The 27,615-nt window shown below is 37.7% G+C and overlaps 1 protein-coding gene across 3 annotated transcripts in view; it reads left to right on the plus strand.

Moving 5' to 3' along the window:
• CCSER1 (coiled-coil serine rich protein 1) overlaps positions 1–27,615 on the plus strand; it is a 677,421-nt gene that overhangs the window by 493,681 nt on the left and 156,125 nt on the right. Inside the window, exon 9 of one of the 3 annotated variants that reach the window (XM_086612211.1) lies at positions 23,178–23,194. The exons of the other annotated variants lie outside the window; for them this stretch is intronic. Coding sequence (XP_086468337.1) covers positions 23,178–23,194 — 17 coding nt within the window. The remainder of the gene's footprint in view (positions 1–23,177; positions 23,195–27,615) is intronic. 3 annotated transcript variants of the gene reach the window in all.

Genomic DNA, 27,615 nt, shown 5'->3' on the forward strand with positions numbered 1-27,615 from the left:
GTTTGAAAAAAAGCATTGCAAGCATTTCCTTTTTTTTAATATGAAATAAATTTTCTGTTTCTTGACAAAATTTCTGAAATTTGATATTAAAAATGGCATATTTGAAACACTATCTTTCAGAGATAAAAATGGAAATGCTTCAGTTGAAAAACTTTAAAACACTTTGAGTGATTATTTCTTTAAAATGATAGCTCCAGCAATAAGCATATTATATTTATATGCTGTATATGATACCATAGGGCTCAGTGATTATATAAAGTTCATCTTAATGTTGCTCTGTAAACCAGTATTCCTTTTATATACCATCATTATTCTGTTCTTTAGCAACAATGAACTTCATAGGTATCTAAAAATACACCAGGCAGGTATTTCTGCAACGTAACATGACATCACTCCATTTCAGTCAGTACAGCATACACCATTTTAGGAGTTGAAGCTTTGGCTGCACAGGACTAAAGTACAGCTCTCTACCAAAATATTTTCTGTATTGTAAACAAAACAGATTTTTATTTCTAAGCATTTTTGTGACTGCTCAGCTTTCACCTGAGCAGTTCATCTAAGTTCTTACCTTCACTTCTACCTCCATTCCTGTTTCTTATTTTATGTAGCTGCCACCCAAAAAAAAAAAATCTGCTCCTTCATGAACATGCATTTTGTCTTTGGTTTTTTTTTTTTTTCCTTCTGTTACATTCTATGCTGTAGTGCTAAGATCTTACAGAGTATGAGAAGTATTGCTGTGATGTCGGGTTAGAAACCATGAACAGTCTTTAAAGGATGCAGCATTCACTTGAAAAGAGGTCTCTCTTCTGAAAACTTTATAAGCATTGTTGACTTTTGGCTATTCCTGTTTATTTGTAAATGGTAGAAAAAGAAGCTGATATTGAAATAAAACTCATTTTTAACTGTTCCAATACAATTAAATACAAGTTCACATGTACCAGCCAGTGGCAACAAATATTTCTATTTTGAAGTGCTTTTGTTTGGCACTATTAAGACCTAAGGAGTGCTGATCAGGGATTATTTTTATATAATTTCATGATAAAAATGACACTTGTAAATATAGTATTAATGAAAAACTGTGATTAGATAAGATCAGTGTTCTGTAGTCCAAAATTTGATTTTTAACTATGCTCCTATGCTACTTTTTTTTGCATAGAGGCTTAAAACCAAGTAAAGTTCCCTTGTTTTCATCTTTCTCAAATGGGTGGTGTTAGGCTTTAATACTTCCTGCTTTTTGGAAGCAAGAGCCGTGGGCCTTTGAGATGCAACAAGATAAGCAAGACATACCCTGTACTTATACTTTAGGCTCTGGTTTGGTTATCTGGTTTCCTAACTGGACACTCACAGAGTACGCAGCGTGCTCAAAGTCCATAGTAACGACTGCTGCGTGCAGACTTGGAGGCAGCAATGGAAGGCAGTGACAGTGAGGGGCATCTCTTTTGTGGAAATACCTGCCAAAATTTTCATCTTGGTTAAACCCAAAACTACTCCTATTCAAAAGGCAGCATTTTAAAAACCAAACCAAACCAAAAAAACAAAGCACATTCCAAGTACTTACTCTACAGTTTTCAAAAATCCTCTAGAGCACATTGAACCCATCTCGCATTAACAAATTAGCAAGGTATTTGTTCAGTTATCATTCATAGCTGTGAATTGTTTTCAGCAAGTTTAAATTTTTGTGAATCTTTTGAAACTATGAATAAAATAATTGTTTACAGTTTCAGAGCAAATGCCTGTTTTTTTGATTATTACATCTATAACACTGTATTTATACTAGCTCTTCAGCATCTGAAAGGTCATCACGCATGCAAAGATTTCAGAATAAATTTACTATGCTTCCAAATGTAAATCATTCAAAATTAAAATTATCTAAACATAAAAAGATTTCTATTAAAAAAAATTTGCAGTAGTTCTCAATCTATATGTTAACATCATGAACCACATTTAGGGACTGTGAGTTGGTCTTTTCCAGTATATGTAGCATTTATTGCAAATGAGATGCCAAACTTGATTACTAGCATGTGGTGCCCAGTCTGAGGTCGCTGTCTATCGTGCATATGGATCTTCTCCAGACGGTTCCTAGAAAATAAAATCCTGCCTGTAATTATTACACCATTAACTCTGCCTTTTCCAGGGCTCTTGCATGTCTTTTGGAAAGTGTAAAGACTGACTGTTAAATGGATCAAACCCATTCCCTGCTACAACTGGGCTGGTAGAATGGTTATATTGGAGGAAATGCAGACATATAATTTCATATTCTTTGATGGTGCTTAGGAAGCCCCAGGAAATGGAAACTGTTTTTCAAGAAGAGGTTGTACAGTCTTAGAAATGTAGTTAATTAACATTTATTGCTCCCAAGTGTATACAGGCATTTTTAAAGTCATTATAAATCATAGAATCATAGAATGGTTAGGGTTGGAAGGGACCTCAAAGATCATCTAGTTCCAACCCCCCTGCCATAGGCAGGGAAACCCTCCACTACACCAGGTTGCCCAAAGCCTCATCCAACCTGGCTAAAATGCTAATGTCTTTCAATAGTGTAAAGTATTTAAATAGATATCTGATACATAAGACAATTTGAAGTGTGGCTGAAATGACTGAGGCTTTATATCTGCGAGGCAGGATGAATGAAATGTCCCTGTGCCAAACTGACTTTTCCTTCCACTGGCTGCTCCAGTTCAGAACAAAGTGACCCCACATTACTGCAACTTATTAACCAAGATATCACTAGGTATAGGAATTGATCTGAAATGGTTTTGCTCAAAAGCTTTAGGTCAGAATGATGTATAATTAGTTTAAACATATGTAGAAATCATATTAATAAGAGTTAAAGAACTGAAGATAAACTGTCATTCGTTTAAGTATGCCAAGATTTCAGGATGGAATTTTTTTGTGAGAATTAAATGGTTTGCACTATCAGAAACTTGGCTCACATCAAATTAGCAATAAAACATAAATACACGCTGTCTTTGTTTGTACATATTTTTATTTATAATATATATGTGTTTGTAGTCTACAGGATGTATATAGATACACATACATGTAAAAATAATGTGAGATATAATTGCATAGACAGAAAAAATTATAAACATCGGGACGTTCGCAGTTAATAATGTGTGAATAAGCTGTATATGTAAATCAATAGAAATGTAAATGTTCTGGTGTAAATTGTTTCTTCTTGTAGACAATTACACAGAAATGATACTGTATAATTTAGCTGCCCTGACAAGCACTAGTATGGCCTAGCATTATGTATGGGCCCATTTGGAATATGTGTGTATGTATTTATTTGTATATAAATGCCTTCCAGTAATAGCGAAGTTTCAAAGGTTAAATTACAAACCCTTAGTAATATTAACTTGAGTGATTTTTTGCTTAATACATCACTTCCTTGGCAGATGTTGGCGGGTTCTCTAATGTGTATCATTAAATATACAGAGGCTGTGGTGTTGCTGAGTAAATGTCATTTATCTCTTCGACTTTCGAATCTTAGTATCACATTATTATAGCTTTTTTCAGTCTTCTTAGTCTAAAGTGTGAGTAATGGCTTGAATTGTGTTCAGTAATATTTGCATAACTAACTCTTAATGTTTAGGTCTCTTGAAGGTGAAGGTAGGGTTGTTGCAGCTGTTAGGGTGGAGATAAAAAGGCCAGTTACATTTTCTCCTGAAAAATAATTAGGATTTACTAAATATTTTGGGCTACAACAGAACTTTTTGCCAGACATGACCTTTATGTGTATCATAATATTTACCATGATCATCATTTCTTCATACTAACAAAATGGGCATGAGGACATATGCATACAAACTAAGTAAACTGAGTTTAGAGGTTTCACTGACTTATCTTCCATACTTAAACTGCCCAGGCTGATTACTGCTTGGTTTGGTAGCAAAAATATGTAAATTTCAGAAAGGCTAGGGAGTTTTGTTTATTGACTGATGGCATTGCCATGGCTTAGCGATTCAGCAGAGGCCCTCAGCCTGCTTCTTCACTATCACATAAGTCCAGTTTAAGAACAGCAACATCTTGAATCCTTGATAGACACACCTTCCCTGTATTTTTTTTTATAACATTGTCAGTCTGTAAAAACAACTTAAAATGATAATTTGAATATAATTATAAATCTTAGATTACTGTCCTAAGGCTGAAATATGCAGAGAGGTTTTAAAATGCAATTTACCTCCCAAGATCCATAGCAGTAATATTGCTCTATGATGAAAGAGTCCCTGAATATCTGACTATAGATAATGACTTGATTTCTTTGTTGAAGTGATAATCCATTCAAAGGCTTTTACAGTTAATTACCTCTAAATTACTTGTATTGTATTAGGTTATTCCCTGAAAAACAGGACATATTGCTAACAGATGAAACTAAAAGATAGAATCTCAAATTGTTTTATGATACTCTGCCTAGCACAGCTGGGTAATATAGTCATATTTCGTACCCTGCTTGACACAGATGCCTTACGATATACTTCTCGGAGGATCATTTTTTTCTTTATACCTCTTCATCTTTCAAATAGAATGTAATGGATTTTATCCTAGTCAAAGTTCCACCTGTGTATTTCCACTACTGAGGCCCCTTGGTGGAAGACCTGAGATCCTCTTTCTCATTTACATTGAAGTATTCAGATGAAAAGTGAGAGTAGAACAATTAAAAAATAATAAAGGAGGAAAAAAGGCTTAAAGTCTTTTCACATGTGAAACTTCAAGCTTTTATGTTCTCAGTGCAAAAACTTTGTTTCTACTTAATTCCATTTCTTCTCCATTTAGTACAAAGAGAAATAACTAATTGCGTTGCTTGTAGAGTTGCTTTGTTCATTTCACTACGTAAAATTGATGGTTTGAAATTTTTATAGAACTGGTACTTCTAAGAGAATCATTTTTCATTTCACCCTTTCTATTATCTCAAATTACATACTTTTTGTATTGCCACATTTTGCTCTGTTTATTCTTCAAACTCTTGGTTTTGCACAATTCAGGAGCTTTGCCAAATACCACAAATGTATTCTTAAAAACAATACCAACAGTACTATATGAGTGTTTTTTAGAAAAATAAACTTTCTTTTGTCTTTTGGCAGTTTAAAGCTCTTCTGGTTACAGTTCTGTGTTTTTTCTCTCTGCTGGAATAAATGTAAAGCTGGGTCTTTTTACTACACAGTATTATGGAAATGATGGAATGCACAGTAAAATTGCAAATTAGCACTGGATGAAACCCAGACCCTGATACAGTAGAGGGAGATTAGAAATGATTTGTTTGGTCTCTGTGGAGAGGTGTGCCAGATGTCCCTCTGTTTAAACAATCCCTGATGATTAACCCCTGAAACAATACTCTCCGTGGCTAAGGAAAGCTGCTTGCCTGCTCTTGGCACCAGGTTAGGTGGAGCACAGGAACTTATGGAGGATTGCCTCAGGTGCAGAAGATATCCCCCCACAAAAGTCAGTTTTCAACAAAAGATACGTAATGTGCAAAAACATCAGGTTTAGGTGAAGGGCATAGCCTTCTATAGGTTTTGGTGTCTTACTTCCAGACTATGTAATGATGTAGTCCTAGGCAATCATGTAACGCAGTTTTACTGTACTGGGTCTGCTTTCTGTTGACTAACGGGCCAGTTAGATCAAAATGGGAACCGTTTGCAAAGTAAGGGAAGGTGGTTTTGAACACATTATAACTTAATTAAAATTTCTGTAACATATCTTCATCTATAGTACAATTAATACATGTATGTGCATGTATTCATACACATGAAATGTATGTAGCTTTTTTCCACAAACTAGAAAGATTATCTGAAATGAATGCTGATATTATGCGTTAGTGGCTTAAAAGAATGGAAGTGCCATAAGGAAGAGCTAGCATGCTGCTGGTGTAAATTGGTATAAGCCTAGTAAAATAGACTAGCTTTAAGACTTGGAGTTAGTTTTGTCCTCTTGGTCTGTATAACTCATTAAAGATAATAATTGCATGAGCACAGGGTTTTTCAGTAATTACTGAATCACCACCTTTTTTAGCAGTTTGCATAGTGAAGACCTTACTTTCTTGTGTAGTGTTCTACTTTGATATCAGTTTTTTTGTTTGTTGTTTTCTTTTAATAAAATGTAATTGATCAGGAACAGCTAATAATGTCTGTGCTCTCTTAGTTTGCAAAATATCAGTAGCTGCTGACTACAGATGGCAAGGGGCTCAGTAGTTGTCAGTGAGAGAACCACTTGCTTACCCCTGAGTTTGGCTATTGGCACCAGCCTCCTCTTCAGCACAGTTGAGCCATTCCCATTAAGTATTGTGTGTCTGCCCCTTCCTTGCAAGGGGGCTTTTATCTGGAAGTGTTAGGTATATTATGTTTTTTAGTCAAGGTAGCTTAGTTGACTGACTAAAAGTTAAGTGCCTTTATTTTGCTATAGCTGCAGTGCAAAAGCTGCTACTGTGAAAATTAGCTGCATCCCAACAAGAATCGTGATTGAAAAGTGCCTTTTTATGGAATGAGAACTATCATGTAGGCTTTGACAGGGCACAAAGGCAATGGAGACAAGTGCAGTGTTTCTGTCCTGCTGCTTACTTTCCTAAGATGAGCAGTCAGACCCATGTGTGCCAAAGGAAGGCATAAGCATATATATATTTCTTGCTTTGTAGTAGCTGTTAGGAGACCGTGCCCCACCGTTGATGTCTGGAGTCCCTCATGCCACACAAGTATTCATTATGGCCGTTCTAGAGATCACAAGTGGCAATGACTTGGACATAAACTGAGTTGACGTTTTGACCCAGATTTAGCTGATTAGGGAAATATTTCAATTTCAAATCTGGCATGTGCTGTAGGCTACCAGGAAAACTAGGGCACAGATTCCCAGAGGGTAGAGGTTTTGAATTGGATGTGTGTTCAAATGTATGCTTATGTAACTATGGCACTGCTAAATCACACACCCGTTTCTTTGCTTGACTATTAAATAGTCAAAAGAAGACATTGCTCCATAGTTTTGTTTTTTATTTTCCCCACCAAACTTGAAAATTTAGTACAAATAAACTGTATTCAAGAAATATTATAGTTGTGATTTTTCCATAGAAGTCAGTGCATTTAAAGACTCAATAAAGTTTGCAAAGTGCTTTATGGATAGTAAAGGGTGGAACTACGGTGTTTGTGAACCCAGCATAGCCAGGTAAGCGTGAAATTTCCTCAGCATCCGTGAGATTTGACACTGGACAGCATGACTAAAGATCAGGAACGTGCTTCCAAAGAGGGCTTGTGCTCTGCCTTGTCAATATTATTGCTGCATGAGATAGTGTGCATTCACAGAGTTCTTTAATCATTAATTTTTTTTCTCATAAAAGGTTAATCGGAGCATTGTATGTAATTCTGTGTAGGAACTTAGATGGTTGAAATACTGTTTACATTCTATTTCTTAGCTGTTTGGTGTAAATAATTGCTTAGTAGAAGGTAGCTTTTAGCTGCCAGCTGCTTGCTTACTTTTGTAAAGATTTCTCTGGAGGAGTTTAGCATCAGAAGTTAATACTGAAAGCTGGCAGAAAGAAAACCGAAACAAAAACCCAAACCCAAACAAAAAGGCATGTTTATTAGTGAACATAATCACCAAGTCATTTAGCTCATCCTTACTTAAATGATTGTCAGCTTAACTAATTAGTCTAATTAAGCTAGCTGCATAATATATAATAAATATGGTATTTTGAAATGATATGTCAGTTGTTATATAATTTGATTGCTCAAAGCTTATTTCTTTCATTTAGAAAAAGTAATATTTTTGTTACATATATATTCACAAAATGTAGTCATGATGGACTTGGAAGGAAGAAGAAATATTATGACAAGATTTGAATGTGTCTGTTGTTTCAAATCAAATAACCTGGAATTTAAAAAAAACCCAAACAAACGTTTTTTGATTACATATACATCATAAAACTGTCAGTGTTGGAAGAAGAATTAAAACGAGACAGCTTTACTGCATTTTAATATATCTTTATTATTTAGATTTATCTTGTTTCTGTAATGATAAGTTTCCTATCCTTTCAAGTAGTTCAGCAGGACTTAGATTCCATTATTTCAACATTAATGTTTGACTGCCTTCTTATAAAGCCCTTCTGCATTTTTTCAGTACTTCTTTATCCAGTCATCCATCTTGATTGTAATGCAGCAGTAGCTATCCCAATACTTAAGCTTGAATCAAACTTTCCATTATGTCAATCTTATTTTTTTAACCAGCCTCCAAGATTCTCCCACAATAAACTAATCTCTGAAATTGTGAATGATACATCATGCACAAGGGTTCATTTCTGAGAGAAGGATATACATGGAAAGAGTTTTTAACAAGGAATGCTGTAGCATAAGGGTACCTTGTGCCTACCTTTTTAATAGCGATTTTTCTATCTGGTGTCTTACTGAAATCACTGGGGGAAGACACTGTTCAGTAGGTCTCATCAAGATATTTTTGATGGGCAGACCAATTCTCATAGCTAGAAAATGTCATGCTAAAATAAATGTTAATGAATTGCATTTATAGTCAGTTATGAACACTTTGAAATTTGTACTTCTGAAATGAAAATCAGTATTGGTGAATCAGTAGGTACCAGTACCAGCCACGCTTGTAAAACTTGATTGTTTGGTTTAAGGACTCTTAAGTTTTAAGCAACATTGCTGCTTGTAGCTGAGCTTACTTTTCCAGGGGCTGGGTAAGCTAGAAATGTAAAATAAACCCTTGGAAAATTTTTTTCCATTACTACTAAAGAAGTTGAAAATACTTTGACTTCTTTGTTCCGTATTCGTGGGCAGTCGCTTCTGTTGAGATGTGGAACAGACATCACTTATATGGAGAGAACAATTATAGATAGTACAAGGAGCCAGTTGTCATGGTTGAGAGAGCTCATCTCAAGAAAGAAGCAGTGGCATAGCCTGTGGTCTTAAAACTCACACCTGCATGTGAAAGTACATATTTACTCTAGCAGCACCTACAGTGTGCTAATTGGCATCGGGAATTACATCGGGAAGTAATTCTAGGCTTTGTGGGTATCGCAGAACTGTTTAATTTGAATGTTGTGGCTGCTTTGTGATGTTCACTTCTCCTCTCCACCCTCCCCCCCACACACACACGTGGTTAAATTCACTATTTGTTTCTGTTCTCAAATGTAAGCTTCAAGACATGTTGGAGTTTGATTCAGTCTCTCCTCTTTCTACTCATTACTCGAATCTGTAAACCATGTGTATGTTATTGTGCTGCACATCTTTCTGTTTCCTTCTTTAGCAGCCAGTTTGATCGTGGGAGAGTGGACACCAGCAGCATACTTGGCAAAACAATAGACTCCTTATCCAGTTTCTGATACTGTACAGCCAGCTAGAGAGGTGGAGGAGCACCAGGAAGCTCTGGTGGGATAGAAGAAAGCGCTCTTTACGTGGGCCAGTGCAAGTGTAATTGCAAGGGTCATGGGTTGCTGTATGGCTGTTAGTGTTTTCACGGGAGCGGATCCCCAGGCCGCCAGGATGTGGTCACCACGCTTGGAAGCTGGAGAATCTCCTTCCTGCCCGTCTTTTCTCTCGCAAACCTTCTTGTGCTCTACTGAGTGCCTTTGTGCCCCCTCTGCACTGATCCCCCCCGGCCTTGCCTCTGGCTCCATCACTATCCTGGTGCTTCTCTGACACAAGGAGAGAGATGTGGCCATGGAAAGGAAAGCTGTTACTCTAATATAGCAGTAAAATAACATATTTGAGAAAACTTTCAAAACTGTTTAAATTTCCATGCAAGCAGGAAATTTCATCTTTGAAGAGCAAACTCTTGAATTATACCTGCTGAAGTTTTTTGCATTTTACAACTTTTTTTTAAATTATTTTCTGTTCCCCTTTTGAGGAGGCTTTTTCCCTTCCCTTAGGTCCTGATGCACTTTCCCCTGTTCCACTGAGAATGTAACACGATGACATGATGCCTTGTGACCTGCAGAGTGTGTCAGAGAGTTTTAGAAACAGAAAGGAAACAAATACTTCAGTCCTGATATTGCGTTTTTTTTCAACGCATGAGAGAGCATTTGATGTGGATTTCTTTGCAAAATGGGATTGGAGGACAGTTATTTCTAACCATTTCCAATACAGGCTGATGGCTTGTGACTGTGATCTTCTTTTTTCTATTGTTGCTAATGTGCTAGCAACTCACTTGGAAAAAGTGCTGTCTAGGTTAATTTGTTTTGATTATGCTGATTTTTATGAAGATATTTTTTCCTTCCTGTCACTTTCAATTGAAAAACAAAAAAGTTAAATATAATCAGTAGCTCTAATAGACAGAAAAAACGCTGTAACCGTTAGGACTGCAAGAAAAAAGATCTTTCCTATTTTTGCTATATGGTGTTTCTCAAATTTCATGGTCTCAAACTAGCTGGTTGCAGGAAGCAAAGTAGCGTTATTCATGGCACAAAAGCCAGTCAGCCTTTTGGATTCTTTCTCAGAAGAAACAAATTTACATAAATCTAGTCTGGTTTCATTTTGTCTTTTAATGAAATAGTTCACATGATATCTAAAGGAAGTGGGAAAATACAAAGGAAAGTAAGATTAATAGCCAATAGTTTAACTCTGCTTGGAACTGGAGTTTCTATGGGAGTTTCTGTATCAACATCAGTAAGCTGGCCTTAAATGAGTAAAATAAGGAGGAAAAGTGCAATTGTCTACATGCTGCTCCCATCAGAACAAGTCTGCAGGCTCGTTTGCTTGCAGGTGTTTTGTTCAATTTGGCGAGATGTGTTTGGTGAGAGGTCTTGAATTTGTTTCACCTTCCTTCTTGATGGGTTTTGTAAGGCTGGCTTTTAAGGTAATGAGTATAAAATATATCATGTTTACTCTCTTGATTTTTCTCTTTTATATAGAAGGATGGAAGATTTGATTTATTGGCAGTATATAAATTCTACCATCTTGCTACAAATTAAATTCTATGTTTAGTTTATTCTGGGTAGCACTGAAGCAGACTGTTCCGAATCCTCATAAATGCTTTTGTTCTACTCTTATTCATTCTCCCCTTCTTCATGGAGTATTTTCCCTTTGATTAAGCTCTGTATTTAAAAAACAAGATGCAGCTCTTGCCATGATTTTGTCCTTGTTTTCCCTTTTCAGCTGGAGGAAAGTTCACTGAGTTGCAATGCCATTGAGTTCTAGGAAGAAACACTGCTGCAAAGGTCTAAATGTAATATCTAGTGTTATGATTTGAGCAGGAAGGGATATGCTTTGGTATTTATTAGTTACTAGTTAAAAAAAAATAAATATTATCCAACTTCTGCATATCTGATTCTGAGCAAGACCTGAAACCACAGTCTCTTGGACAGTCAGCTGTTGGGCACTCTAACCATCTCCAAACTGCTGAAACCTGCTGAAGAGAATTGTATAACCAAGTGCAGTGAACTGCCAGAATATAAAAGTAAGGCAAAAAGATCTGCAGAGTTTTGATTTAAGATTTGGTTTAAGTTTTATTGATTTAAGATTTTTTTTTTAAGTTTTTAACATGCATTATAAATAACAGTTTGCACTTGAAAGTGGATATTTTTATTCTGTCTTTGTGTAGTGGGTTGACCCCAGCTGGACACCAGGTGCCCACCAAAGCCGCTGTATTACTCCTCTCCTCAGCTGGACAGGGAAGAGAAAATATAACAAAAGGCTTATGGGTTGAGATCAGGACAGGGAGAGATCACTCATTAACGAGTGTCATGAGCAAAACAGACTCAGCTTGGGGAAATTAGTTTAACTTATTAACGAGCAAATCAGAGTAGGATAATGAGAAATAAAATCTAAATCTTTAAACACCTTCTACCCCTTCTTGCAGGGATCACCTTTGCTCTTCATTTCTCTTCCCCCTCCCCTCAGGTGGACAGGGAATGGAGGTTGCGGTCAGTTCATCACACGTTGTTTCTGCCCCTCCTTCCTCAGGGGGAGGATTCCTCACACTCTTCCCCTGCTCCAGAATAGAGTCCTTCCTATGGGAGACAGTCCCCCATGAACTTCTCCAATGTGAGTCCTTCCCTTAGGCTGCAGTTCTTCACAAACTGCTCCTCTGTGGGTCCCTTCCATGGGGTGTAGTCCTTCAGGAACAGGTTGCTCCAGTGTGGAATTTCTCATGGAATCACAAGTCCTACCAGCAAATCTGCTCCAGCATGGACTCCTCGCTCCACAGGCCCGCAGATCCTACCAGGATCCTGCTCCAGTGCAGGTTTCCCGCAGGATCACAGCCTCCGCTTGCTCAGCATGGGGTCCTCCACAGGCTGCAGGTGGATCTCTGCTCCACCTTTAACCTCCATGGGCTGCATGGGCACAGCCTGCCTCACCATGGTCTTCACCATGGGCTGTAGGGGAATCTCTGTTCTGGCGCCCGGAGCACCTCCTCCCCCTCTTTCTTCACTGACCTTGGTGTCTGCAGAGTTGTTTCTGTGTCGTATTCTCATTCCTTTCTCTGGCTGCAATTGCCATTGTGCAGGTTCCCCCCTTCCCCTCGCCCCCTTCTTAAACTTATTAAACTTGTTATCCCAGAGGCGCTACCACCATCACCGATAGGTTCGGCGTTGGCCAGAAGCGAGTCCGTCTTGCAGCCAACTGGCATTGGCTCTATCAGACACAGGAGAAGCTTCTAACAGTTTCTTACAGAAACCACCCCTGGTACTCCTCTGCTACCAAAACCTTGCCAAGCAAACCCAACACACTTTGCTAAGTACGATTACTCTGCCTGGGACAGTACCTAACCAGACTGGACTTCAGTGTCTGACTCCCTTCTCCAACTAGCTTTTCTAAAAAGTTTTAGAAGTGAGAATAAATTAAGAACTCCAACTAATTTAGGTTATAGAGTACAGTTGTTAGTTTACATTCACTAATCCTCAATTCTCTTACTCCAGTTTTTATACAAATCAAAATACTACTTGAATATCATACGAAATGAGACACTTGCTCATTTTTGAGAGGAGAACCCTAGATAAGGTAGAGACTAAGGAAGCCATCTAGCTTGTCTCCCTGAAAATGTGAGGTTTATTGGTATATCACTGAATGTATGGTTGATTTTTATTGTATATTGGTCCTGAGATTTAAAACGAAATTAGTCTAAACATTTTCTGAATAATGAAATCTTAATGACTTGGGTTGAGTCTTTGTATTTCATCTAGTAGCTTAACAGTGCTAGCATTCAAATGGCTGAGCTTGGCCTTTAAAGTTAACACCTCTCTTAAGACAAGTGGCAGAAATTCGCAGCTTAGCAATGGGTTTTTCAAACAAACTAGTCACAGACTGAGAAGAAAAGTGAGAGGCTGAACAAATGTTCTACATAGTCACAGTGACTGGAATGAGGAGAGGCAGGTCGGGTTTGGGAACTTCTTAGGGCAAGGGTTGGGAATTTGGAGCTGGTTGATTGACAAATCACAAATATGTTAGACTGAAAGAAAACAATGGTACTAAACATTGTTGAGGGAGGAGGGAGAGAAACTCCCATTGTGTGCTCTATTGTGATATTCAATAATAATGCATGTTAGTTTCCCTAATAAATGTGGTCTGTGATGAACAGTGGTGTTGTGTATGTGAAAATTAGTTTCTGTGTTAGTATGGAAGATTTTTACTTTTGTTAAGCCATATGCAAGTAAACTCGTTGTATAAATTGCACATTAGAAACATCTTTGATCCAGAAGACTTGATAATAATGTCTCTCCTTTCTTTTCTTTTTCTGATTTCTTATTATTTCTACCTTGCCTTTTGAAACAAACAAGTGTGTTTAGGAAGATACAATTTTCCTCTACTTACAAGGGATTTGAAAATGCTAGATCCAAGTACAGGTGTCTGTAGTCAATATTCACTAGCGTTGTGGAAGACTACAAATCCTGTTCGTCTGAAGAGAACAAATTCTCATCTGAAAGCCTCTAATCCTGCTTTCAGATGCTGCCAGTCATGAGTACACACTGTCTGTATTTTACAGTTTGTCCATGAGGTGGCAAACACTGTTGATCCTTGGCTTGCCACAGAGAGATATAAAGTGTCAGTGCTGCTGATTATTTTTTTATGATCGGTAGAAGCAGCAACCTTTCTGGTGTTTTGCAGTAAAGATGTTTTATATTTGACAGTACCTAGCAGTATCATGATTTTGCTTCTGAAAAGGGTGATCTAAAAGGTTATGGTCCCTTGCATTTTTCCTGTGCTTGTTACCAGGTCCTGTCTCAGCTACAGTGGCAACAACTGCCACCCATGATTTAAATGGTGAAATGCAGGGAGTGGTGAGAGGCTGGAACAAGGTGGAGCTAGGGGCAAATATCAGTAGACTTTTTAAAAATAATCTGTTGTAAAATGATTTATTGTGTGGTTTATACCTTAGTTTCCATGAAAAAAAAATATATCTGTTGATCAGTCTTACTCTTTTTCCCCTTTAACAGTTGTTTTGGCAGTCCTCAGTGGTTTCCTCCATTCTGTACTGTCCTTAATCATTGCAGTCCTGTGAGAGAGAAGACCAGGAGTTCAGTTTACACGGTTACTAGTATTTTTCTTGCTAGCTGGTTGGAAGAGTCTCAGCGAATTGTGTTTTCCTAGTCAGCGGTCTCCTATTCACATAAATAATGAGCTTAATGTAGGTAAAGTATAAGTAGGTGACATGCAGTGGGAGCTTCTGTGCGAAGTTTGTGGGATTAAAGTTCCAGTGGCAAACTACTAACTACGAAACTGTATTTTCTTTTAGGAGAAGCTCCAAAAGTAGTTTTTAAGTTTGATATATATGGGAAGGTGTTTAGCTGTTCTTCACACATCTCCCCGATAGGATGTACACAAAAAAGCCTCCTTCAGTTTTTATACTTAAGGAATTCAGAAATCCATGGAGATTGTTCCTCGCAGGTATAAAACTAACTATGAACTCTCTTAGATTAAGAATATGTTACTAAAACAATGTCTGCCTCTAATTAAGTGTAAGCACTCTGACATTGAGCCTGCGTAATAGCATTTCTTTAATTTTTGTCCTTTAGAGCAGGTCTGCTGCTGGCATTTATATGAGATCCATTTGTTCTTGTATTTGGTTTGTTAATTGCTTATGAAGTTCCATATTTAAAGAGTGTCAAGGTAATAAAGTGATATGTACCCTATAAAAATCAATAATTGTAAAAGGAGACAATCATCTTCCTCCCAGGTTCTCCTGCTCACTAGCACTGGGCGACAATGTTCTTAATTTGGGATCTGTACTGTTGCCTTTTATAGGGCAAAAATCAATAATCATGCTTAGTTATCTTATGGCAGCCTACATTTTTGCCAGTTTTATTATCTGCCTGTTACAAATGAGGAAATTGAGAGCAGCTGTGTGGTTTGCTCAGTGTCATACCTGAAATCTGGCAGTTTTGCACATTTTCTGACTTGCAGTGTAACCATTAGACCACTTTACCTCTCTCTCGGGAAGCTCATGGAGATGATGCACTGGACACACAGAAATAGAAGTTTTGCTGTTGACATCAGTGGTTCTCATGCTGCTTGGATTTTCTTCCAAAAAAAACGGCTCAGCGAACGTGGCCCTTTTCGTTAAGAATGGCTTATTTTTCTCACGCTTCCATTTCCAGTTGATTCAAGCTAAACCAGTCAGCTTCTGCGCTGCAGTTTGGCACAGTCAGTTTACATTGTGCTGCACAGATGTGACACCCTCCCTGACCACGGGAGATAAACCAGAACAAAACTCTCTCTTTTTTCGACATTTTTTTTACACAGCTCTGCGCCCCTCAGTTCAAGAAGGACAAGGAACTGCTTGAGAGAGCCCAGCGCAGGGCCACAAGGATGATTAAGGGAGTGGAGCATCTCCCTTATGAGGAAAGGCTGAGGGAGCTGGGTCTCTTTACCTTGGAGAAGAGGAGACTGAGGGGGGACCTCATGAATGTTTATAAATATGGAAAGGGTGACTGCCATGAGGATGGAGCCAGGCTCTTCTCAGTGGCATCCAATGATAGGACAAGGGGAAATGGATATAAGCTGGAACACAGGAGGTTCCGCTTAAACATGGGGAAGAACTTCTTCCCGGTAAGGGTAACAGAACACTGGAACAGGCTGCCCAGAGAGGTTGTGGAGTCTCTTTCTCTGGAGATGTTCCGAACCCGCCTGGACGTGTTCTTGCGTGATCTGATCTACGTGGTCCTGCTCGGGCAGGAGGATTGGACTAGATGATCCCTTGAGGTCCCTTCCAATCCCTGACGTTCTGTGATTCTGTGATTCCACCTTGTCTTCCTCTAAAGAGTTTTTATGTTGACTGTCAGGAAGGATATATACGTACCCAAAAGTGTATTGGAATAAAGGGCAGCTGCTAGCAGCTACTTATGAAGATAGAAAGCAGAAGGCAAAGCTGAAAGCCAAAGGACTTAGATCAAGGCCACAAATTACTAACTCTATTCATGCATAAGTATTTCTTGTTTTTTGAAGACTGCCTTAAAAAGTATTTTTCTTGTATTGAATGAGTAGAATTATTTTTTCATTTACTAGTAAATATGTGTTCTGAATAGAGGAGAAACATAACTATATTCTTGTGTACTGAGAAAGTATCATTTTAGGGAAGGGATTAAGCTCTTTATTATTCTTAGTAGGCCATATCTCAGTGGGAATTTTGAATTCTTAGCTTACTGGCCCATGGTTCTCATAAGAATTAAAAATGAGCTTTTTTTTCTGACTATTTCAAGTGCAGATGAAGGAAAACAAAATACAGAATTTGAGATGTAGTCTAATAGTAGTGTTTTTCATGAAATTATGAAGATGGCCGCTTTCTTTACTACTTCTTTCTTATCTCATTTGTAGATAGACATTTTCAGTCCTCTGCTATTCTCTCATTACTGTAACTTTAGTTATTATACTATCGTGTAGTAATACAGTGTTTATACAATAGAAAAGTAGCTTCAATAATGTTAAAATTTTGTATTTGTTTAATGCACAAAGGAGCTAATCCCTTAGGGTCTCATTTCTAAAGAAAAACTAAACTCTGAGGGGAAAAAAAAGTGAAGATTCTGCCTATTCTGTTACTTAAATCAGACATTTTAAAAATCTTCTTTTCCGTAATAATTTGTGAGAGATCCTGAGAGATCCATCCTTAAAACTATGAAATACTTTGTTTCTGAAAATGTTTCTGCAGCCTTAAATGCTTGCTGATGCCAAGGATATCGTAGAGGTTGCATCTTCATGATTCTTACTGAGGAACAGAAGGGAGGACCTAGTCTTCTCTGGCTAATCCGGGCTTGAGCATGATCAAATACACTCCTATGGCTTCCATCAAGTCATGGGGATGAACTGTAATGCTTCTGATCGGGTTTATGCCCCAGCCTCAACTTTGACTATGACCATAGTCACAGGAATTGAGTCTTTTGAAATTCTTTGCCTTCCCATAGGGAGCTTTCTGTCCTGCAATTTTACAGAAGAACATTGAGTCTCTTAAACAGAATAAAATCGCTATTGTTGCTATTATTATGTGGAATGTGCAATGTTCGATGAGCTCTTTCACAAGACATTGGATCACACTTTTTCTCCTTAGTAGCTGCATTCTTAGTCAGCAATTTTGGTGCTTGAGATTAGGGCTATGATTACATCTTGCATGGTCAAGTTCAATTTGTTAGGAACAGAACATTCCCCACAGTTCTTTGTGGAAGTTTGTCTAATGTAGAATAAAAACTGTTAAAAATGCCCTTAAACTTACGATTTTGAAAGCTCTAGTTCTCAGCACCACAAATAATTTACCATCAATTACATTTAAAATTATCATCAGTTGGAATAGGAAATGGAACTACTTCTGTGACAGTCTGATTGAAATGTTTATCCAAATAACCACTTTATGCCTATAATATATCTGCATCAGTCCGTAAACTCTATTTGCTCTGTCCTGAAAAACAGTTCCTTAGCATAGTTATCAAAGGAAAAAAATCACTTTCTGCAGTGAACTCTTACCATCATTTAGATAATTGTGTTTGATAGTTATTTGTGTATTGGATATGATATAGTGCCCGTCTAATTTAAGATTACTGATTCTGGAAGGAATATAAGTAAAAAAAGAGAGAGAGGGGTTCTGCTGGAAGTTTTGTACACTTAATTGATCATTTTAGTTGTTTTAGAAGGCTGCTCCCTTTTTTAACCTTTCTATAAAGAAAGAAACATATTTTGCAATCTGTTATTATCAGAAAATGCATATTAGAACTATGCCACTGTGATTTTTAAATACTCTTACAACATAGTTTTTTTTCATGGCAGTCAATTCATCATTACCTTGAAATAACAGAGCATTTTACCTCCTGATGATTAGTGCTATAGCTAAATGTTCAAGGTCACTCTGTCTTGGATGGATTTTATTTTTAACATACATAGCGTTTTCATTTAGCTAATCTATGATCAAGCAGTCTTCTTTTTCTTTTCCCTTTCCTTTAGTTTCTTTGATGAAACTTGCCCTGGGATTCATTAAACCTTAATTCACAATACAAATCTTAACTCTGCTCATTCCCTGCAGTGTAGCCTGTTGTCGATTCTTTGTAGATCTGTCCTTTTGTGAAGTAATTGCATATCTTCTACCTCCTTTAATTCTCATGCTAGCCTGGTCATTTCCAGAGACCGTGGTTGATAATTGTCCCCCTGAAAGACTAACATGCTCAAAAGGACTAGAGATAAACAGTATACTTGATTTTGTGGTGAAAGCCTTGTGCAGCCTGTGCAGTGTGTTAAGTCTATTACCTAGAGGTCCAGCCCAGGAAAAAAATTCAGAATATGCTTAATCACTTACGTTTCAAAGCATGAATAATTTTATCAGTGTCAATGAGATTACCAGTGCTTAAAAGCAAGCGTACTTATGTCCTACACTGGTGTGAAGGTTCCGGAAATGTTTTTATGTATTTTATTGTAAATACAATTATTTTAAAAACTATCAGAAAACATGAGTTGAAGGAGTTCTCCTGGCATTTCAAGCATATTTGGTTTCCTACCTGATTTAGAAATACAGGAGGAAGATCTTCTATGAACAGCTGGTCATAAACTAGAATTATGGTGTAGAGGGTTCTGTTTGCTGTATAATAGGATGATTTGATGGTTTGAAGCTGGCCATTTTGGAGGTCTTTTGTTTGCTTGGGGTTTTTTTTTATTTTTTATATTTTTTTAAAATCTACATGTTCTTTTGGCACATAGAAGTCCTAGGAATTGGCATCAGGATGAAAAACCCGTTCTGCAGAGGCTGAAATAAATCAGGAAAAACAAAACAAAAAAAATTGCAAACTCATGCCATTTAGTGGAACCATTGAGGCTTTTCTTCAATCTTGACATAATTTTACATTCCTTTCAATGGTAAGATTTCTGATAGCTTCCGTGGCATCTTATGTGCCTTAATATAGCTTAGGCTTATAAAGGAAGCATATCTTATTTTTAAGCATTCAGAGTGTGAGTGTAATTAATGCTGCAAGAGCCTTTATCACAAATTTTGTTCTCTCAAAATGTATTTGTTACTGAGACATCACCTTTCAAAGGTGAAATGAAAGTGAATTGTTTAATGAAATAGTAATTTTTAGATAAATCCCTCTATCCAAAGATGTCCCTTTGGAGTTCAGGAATAATAACTGGGCAAGGACCATGATTTTGTATAAATTATTGAAATTAACACATTACGGAAATTCTGAAGCACAGTATACTAGTATGTAACTTAGAGGACGTTTTTGTAAAAAGTTAATTAGGTCATTTGCAGAAATAGAATGTTAAAACACCATTAGTTTCTCCTGCACTTGACTATCCGCTGTAGTCACAACTGTTTTTTCTATGTCAAATACTTGAATTTAAAGTGCTAAATTATTCTTTTCTATTAAAAAAAAAATGCAATGAAAAACAACTTATTTTTGTAAGTTAAAAACCTTCAGAAAAAAAAGCTACAAATTGTTTCTGTTGGTCTCAACAGATGGCATAACCAGTTTACAAATGTAAATACAGTGAGCAATGTACATCACTAAAAGTGTAAATTTGTCTTTCCCACTGTTCTCCTTTTCTGTTCAAATCAAAAAACAAGTCAAAACTCTGTTGTGATATAGAAACATTGGTTTTGAGCCGTGTCTTAAAGTGTTTGTTAAAACTTATCTTTGTGAAACAACAACATCTGTTTGCTGCAGTTACTGCTGCTGCTGTTTCAAGAAGCACTGCTGGGCTTGACCATTTGGGAATTTATTACATTTGTTGTGGAACCTGCCTTTCTGATTAACTGCTTATGTGCAGACTGATTAGGATCTCTGAAGAGGCTTAAATGGGAATCCTTATGTGTGATTTTAGGCTTTTAGAAGCTGGGGACTGATGTGTAGCTGGTCTTTTACAATCTGATGAATATGAAATGCTCTTGCTCTGTTGTATGAGCAAGCATTTCACTATGGAGGAGAAAATACCACGCTTTCTTCTCCCTCTTTCAAACCTATAAGAGCTTGATCATAGTGTTAAAGGAGAAGCTGCTGCCCAAGCATCCACACACCATTCAAGGAGTCGCACACACAGGAGCTGAGACTTGGGTGCTAGGACCAGAATCCCTTCACAGCAGGTGACTCCAGTGAGCTGACGGGTGCCCCTTTTGACTCCTCGTTCAAACACACTTGGGCACTTACTCTTCTTTCAAGCTCAACCTGAAGTTTCCTGTAGCAGAGTCTCAGGCATCGAATATTAAAATAAAATAATTTATTCAGATGGTACAGCTGGGGAAAAAGAAAAAAAAAAAACAAACACAAAAAAACCCACAACTTGAGCTATGTGCCTCCAGTGAGCGATCTTGAACAAAGAAATCCCTGGACAATGGTACCCTTCCAATCTGTGCACCTGCCTCTCACATGCTTTTCACATGTTCTTCACATGTCCTTTTGGTTCAATGGTGACCTCTGGTCTGGAGTCTTCTAACACCTTATTGGATTCTTTCTCTGTCTCCAGGCAGGCCTTAACTGTTCTTATCTTGCCAAGTTGCAGCTTCTGCTGATGGTTGTAGCCTCCTTATCTTTGCACTGAAAAGTCTAGACTTAGGATAAATGCTACTTAGCAACGACCAAAACATCAGTGTGTTATCAACACTATTCTCATGCTAAATCCAAAACACAGCACTGTACCAGCTACTAAGAAGAAAATTAACTCTGACCAAGCTAAAAGCATATGTAGGTGAAAATTCACAGCTTGCAGCCTAAGGCTTCAGCAAATCTAGCTGCTCATGCTAAGTAATGCTAGACTAACAGTACACCACGTTGCACAATAGTAGTATGCCCTGCATCCTCATGCTAAATGATTGACTCTGAGTGATTAATTCTATTTAAAACTGACTGATTTAAGCTAAACAACTAGTATTTCTTAACAGTAGAGTTGCTGTGGGTTTTAGAGTTCTTTGGGGAAAAAAAAAAAAGTTGGGGCACAGCTATTGTATAGTAAATAATACTCCCACACACACTTTTCTCCTCTTTCCTCAAGGGTTGCATGTTGCCCATACTTAATGTGTGTTTAAAAAAAAAATTACAAATATCAGTGTGTTTTGACCATGTGTTTCCATTGCATTATTCATGTTATTCTGAATTCAGTGTGTATGAGAATGTACTTAGGGGCCAATCACAGTTAAGTCTATATAATCAGATGAATCCTATCAAAAAGTGGGGAAAACAAGGTGGTATTTTAAAAAAAAAATGTTAAGTAATACTGGAAAACTATATGATCCCTGCTTACATAGGTGGGGAGCAAGGGTACATGTTGGAAATACAGAATATTTAAATATGTGAAGGCCATGGGAATTTATTCTTATCCACTGCTGCTATCTAAGAGAGGAAATAAGCATCTGTTTACTGACTTAAGATACTTCCAGTGCGTAGCTGGATAGCGGCTGCTATGAGAGTGCTAAAAACATTCTAGGTGCCACATAGGGCAAATATGAGTCCCGTTTCCATTTGTGACTGGAAACACACAGTACATATATACTCAAAATCACATGTAAAGATATATATATTGATAGTTCAGAACACACCTAGGGTGGACTTGGTCATTTATATCTTCCCTGATGCCATGACTGTTTAGCACTACTATATTATTTGTCTTTTCCTCTGCGAATCAGAGCATTTGCATCTTAGAGGTGGTATTTCAATATTGCATTCATGACACTGCTCTTCATTGTAACTGACTGCCATCTGGAATTTTTCCGCCCTGGGAATCTCTAAGCACAGTGTAGTTAATTAGTTTAAGAGTTTAGGACACATTCTTTGGACTCTCTTAAAAATAAGTACTACTTTGTCTATTTGTGTTACATTTGATAGCAGGAAAAAGAGAACTGGCACTTTCTTCTCTTTCATTATCATGACAAAGGTCATTTAAAAAAAAAAAAAAACAAACAACAAACTTTGCTTTAAAGTTTGTTTCAGAGACCCTTAATCCAAATGTATTTATATTTTATGGCAGGTGTTTCAGCAATTATTACTAATTGGAAAATTAGATGCTGTTGCTATAGCAGCATCTTTATTCACTAATTGGTTTTGGCACTTTTTAACTAGCACTAGCTCAGCTAGACACAAAGCTATTCAAATGAGACATGTGAAGGTTTGTGTGGAAATGGTGAGCTGATGCTGTGAGTCAGTACATTAACCTTCCACCTTTGTGGCCCTGGGCATAAACCAGATTCTCTCTGGGAGCACAAGTGAGACCTTGGTGGCCTCATCCATGTTAGTGAAGCGAAAGAAAACAGGAAATTGCTGAAATTCTGAGCTCCAGTCCTTCAGTTCTCATTCTTCTTTTCTATTTTGACTGTATCGGTTGCTGCAGGTTCAACAAACTCACGTGCTTTTCCTTTTCAGACTGCTTTGCAACTGGCTCAATCTACTCTCTTTGTTGCTTATATTTAGGTGGGTGATGTGTTTCTTTGCTTATCTCCAAAACCTTTGAACTCCACTTTCCTTGACGTGTTTTCTGCTTTTTCCTTTGATTTCTGCAGTGAATGTTTGTTGAGACTTGTGTCAGTGAAGTTACATCCATGTACAATGTAACATTTATTTTCTGGGCAATTTAGGTTTTCCTTTCAGTGCCTCTTTGCATCAGCTTCACAGTAGGATGGAGCTCCACTGACATGCTGCAAACTGGAGGATTTTCATATTTTAACCACCTTGTTCCCTTTTTGAGCTTTGAAAGGTAGAGGTTTCTGTGCAAAACTCTTCTCTTTTTTCTTCCTTTTTTTCTTTTTTTTTCTTTCCTTCTCTACTTGACCTGGATTTTGTGAAGATTTTGAAGTCTTGGAGGTTAGTAGACTTTGAAAATGAACAACAGTTTCAAATCTCCTTGCTTTCCCCCTGCCCACCTCTACGTTTTAGATGGCCTTTCCATCCACTCTTTGTTCTGTTACTGTAGGTACTATGTGAAAGGGAGAGAAGGGTTGCTTAAGAGTAACTATGGTTCCTTGGCAGGTGTTATCTCTTCAGTATCCATCCTCTGCCTTTTCTCTGTTAGAGCTTTTTTGAGTTTCTGAAAAAGAAGTTGAAGAGCTTCTCAAAGCAAGGATAGTGGGAAATATTTCCCTGCTATATGTCTGAGGAAGGCACAGTGGCAGTGTAAGTGTGCCCTATGTATTCTGCTGGAGAGAAAGAATATTCTGGTTTTGTAGGCTTAGGTACATGAGCCACATAGAGAAGTTTCACTTGTGGGTGTTCGTGAAGGCTTTAAGTTACACAAAGCTCATTTAGAGCCAGGCCACTTTTCACTGTGAGCTAATTATGTAGTTGTATGTCAAAATACTGAAGTACTATGTGCCATAAAATTGTTAATAATTTTTCATTCTCAAGCATTCGTAGTGAGTAGTGAAATAAGCCATTTTGATCCTATGGCCTTCACTTCAAAAAAAGCAATTCTGTAAAGATGGGATCTCTATTTGGAGGTGTTATCATTTGGGCAATGGATGATCTGTAAATGAGGATTTGATTTCTAAATGTGACATTAGTAATTAATTACTCCTTGACATCTTTTAAAATAGCTTTTGGAGTTATAATTTTTGTTTGTTTATAATAGTCAAACTTACGTTTTAATGAAATGCATAATCTGACAAGTACTCAGAGTTAAAAGTTCTTTGATGGGATGACAAATAGCTCATTGGTGGTGTTATGAGAAACTTTTGAGTTCTGATGCATAGAGCGTATTCAAAGTGAAAGGAAGGGTTTTTTTCTTTGATTTTTCCTTTACATTTCAATTTAAATGTTAGTTAAAATCAGAGACAGAAAAAGCGTGTCCTCAAACCCCAGACAAGCTGCTGTATGTATATTTCATGCTCTTGGCAACATCTCCTTCTTACTATAGTAGACATTATTTAAAGGGAGAGAGAAAATGTTTTGAAAACCCATGTTTGTCACTATCTTTGCAACTATCACTCTAGGACAGTTTTGTCTGTCATCGTTAGTTCTTAATAGTTGGTTTCCTTTCTTTGAGAGTAACATAGCCCGAAGGCTATGTAAAAAAAAAAAAAAAAAAGAAAGAAAGAAGTAAAAACAACAAAACATCCAAAAATAATAAGGAAAAGTCAAGGTGACTCTTGTAAGTGATACTGAAAACAAACAGATTTTACTGTCGGTTTTGTGCTACTTCTGAAAACTTTGGTATGGTATGAAATCCCATGTGTAAGCATGTGTCTTAACACTCCCCTCACCAAAAGACCCCTTGTAACATCTTGCCTTGTCATTCAGGTTTGAATTCTACCGTGTGTAATAACCTCCTTTCCAATAGTTACTATTTTTTTCATATTTAGTCTCATCTATCTGTTTTGTTGTAGTTATAAATATGCTTTGGAAAGTTATGAAACTTCATAGATTTCTAGGTTGGAAAAGACCTTAGAGATCATCCAGTCCAACCGTCCCTAATCTCCCATTAAAACATATCCTTAAGTAGTTCATCCACCCTTTTCTTAAACACATCCAGGGATGGGGACTCAACCACCTCCCTGGGCAGCCTATTCCAGTGGCTGACAACCCTTTCAGAGAAGAAATACTTCCTAACATCCAACCTGAATCTCCCCTGACTAAGCTTATACCCATTTCCTCTTGTTCTATCACCCAACACTAATGTAAAGAGCCCTTCCCCCACCTCCCACCATCCCTTCTCAAGTATTTGTAGGCTGTAATCAGGTCTCTCCTCAGCCTCCTCTTCTCTAGGCTAAACAGCCCCAACTCCCTCAGCCGCTCCTCATAAGTTTTATTTTCCAGCCCCTTGACCAGTTTAGTTGCCCTTCTTTGGACTCGCTCCAGGAGCTCAATATCTCTCTTAAAGCGAGGGGCCCAAAACTGGACACAATATTCCAGGTGCGGCCTCACCAGTGCCGAGTACAGGGGCAGGATCACTTCCCTGCTCCTGCTGGTTATACTATTCTTGATACACGCCAGTATCCCATTGGCGTTTTTGGCCACCTGGGCACACTGCTGGCTCATATCAAGCCGGTAGTCAACCAAGACCCCCAGGTCCTTCTCCGCCAGGCAGCTCTCCAGCCACTCTTCCCCGAGCCTATAGCGATGCTTGGGGTTTTTATACCCCAAGTGAAGGACTCTGCACTTGGCCTTATTAAAGCTCATGCCATTGGCCTCAGCCCAACGATCCAGTCTGTTCAAATCCCTCTGAAGGGCCTCCCTACCCTCGAGCAGATCGACACAGCCTCCCAGCTTGGTGTCGTCCGCAAATTTACTGAGGGTACATTCAATCCCCTCATCCAGGTCATAAAGATGTTAAACAGAACTGGACCCAGCACTGAGCCCTGGGGAACCCCACTGGTGACCGGCCTCCAGCCGGATTTAGCCCCATTTACCACCACTCTTTGGGCCCGGCCATCCAGCGAGTTTTTAACCCAAAGGAGGGTGTGCCTATCCAGGCCAGCAGTTACCAGTTTCCAACTGGTTTCCAAAACATCCAAGCCGGTTTTCTACCCCGGCGGCTCGATTTCAGGCACACAGGGACAGCTCGCTCCTGTGCCTCCAGAATTTCCTTTTTGAGTAGTAACCAGTTAGAAGTAGTCTTCAATTAGAAGACTAGACACAGCTTGAATATATCTCCAGATGCACAAAGCTGTGTTAGATGTTACTGTGGATCAGCCACAATCAAATGTGAATTTCAAAGATCCCCAAACCTAAATCCAAAATGTCTTCAGCAGTTTGGAGTTCAAAGTAGAAATGTCACCTGCTTTATTTTTAGTCATATTTGAAGCTATGTTTATTAGAAGTAACTTCCACATAGCTACTGGCATCATCCATATGCTATAACTGAGATTTTCTTGACATTGGCATTATTAGTGATTCTGATAAGAGAAGTAGACGTTTAGTCCATCGACTTCTACCCATTTTTCCCCATTTCTTCTGTTTCCCCATTTCTGTCCTCACTCCCCTGCCTTTAGTTTTCTCTTTTTTTATTCTTCATTGATGAAAGTATTTAGTAATTTATTTTTTTTTCCTCTCATAGCCTACTGTCCATTCAGGAAAAAGTAGGAATTTATTATGGCACTACCAGTAAATCTAATTATAATAATGAATTTTAATCCATCAAATGGTAAAAAGACTTTTCCCTATTACAATTGTGTAAAAATATTAGTTCAATTGCAGAGTGTGGGAAGGAAAAAATATTTGGAGTCAAATTAAGTTTTGTTATGCCACACACCCTTTGCATGAGGCATGCAGCATTGTATTCTTAGGGAAATATGCATTTATAAGATGTCAGGCCATCTGATAAGGAACAAAGGCAAGAGACTGAGCTGCATTCAGAATGTTTTATGTAGTTACAAGGCGTTCACTTTTTTGAAATCACTTTGCTATAAGAGGTTAGATAAAATAGTATTCAACTGAAGAATTTCAAGGTGAATTTTGAGGAAGGGACAGGACTAAATAGAATAGAGTGTTTCTGGAAGGTGTGCCAGCCCTTAGTACTGAACAAAGTATAAAATCAAGTAGCAACAGAAATATTCAGGTAGTAATAGCACCACATGGGTTTTTAATAGAGTAATTCTCTGCAGTCATGTTAAAGGTTGTGTGGTTTTTTTGCAGTCAACTCCTTGAACAGCTAAGATGCTACTGAAACACTATGCTAAAAGGCTTCTGTAAAAGATGATGGTTAGCCTGTATCATATGCCAAAAAGGTGAAATACTATATTGCTCAGGTGGACATAGGTCCTATTTTTATATATATATAATATATATAACTACCTGAAAACAAAGACAAGAAACAGATAGCAAAGCTAGATCTGATAGCAAAAGTCCACGATTGACAATCCATTCAATAAAAATCATGTTTTATTATATCCATTCAGAAGCTCAGATTCTGAAAGACGTGGATCCAAACCATGAACACATCAATCAGACTATGGTTTAGATGTGGGAATCATAAAAAGTTTTGTGATTTTAATTAACCTGTTGGGTTTTTTTCATTATTCTTTGTAAGGTTCAACTGCCAAGATGCTCTTATCTACCTATTTCGAAAACAAAAAGAGATTTTCTTTTGAAGGGAAAAGAATAGACAGGAAAGATAACTGTCTTCAGGAGCTAAGAAATAAGACATTTGCTACCAGGCGGTTTGAAATTAAATTCTGAGAGCTTGTCTTGCTGCCTGTAAAATAAAAATCAAAATGTGATGTATCCAGAATCATGTCCCTTTTCTTGTATGGTGTGTGTTTTATTTATATTTTAATTTGGTTTTGAAGCAA

The sequence above is a fragment of the Tauraco erythrolophus genome, chromosome 5, assembly GCF_009769465.1.
Source record: "Tauraco erythrolophus isolate bTauEry1 chromosome 5, bTauEry1.pri, whole genome shotgun sequence".
Classification (NCBI taxonomy): Eukaryota; Metazoa; Chordata; class Aves; order Musophagiformes; family Musophagidae; genus Tauraco; species Tauraco erythrolophus.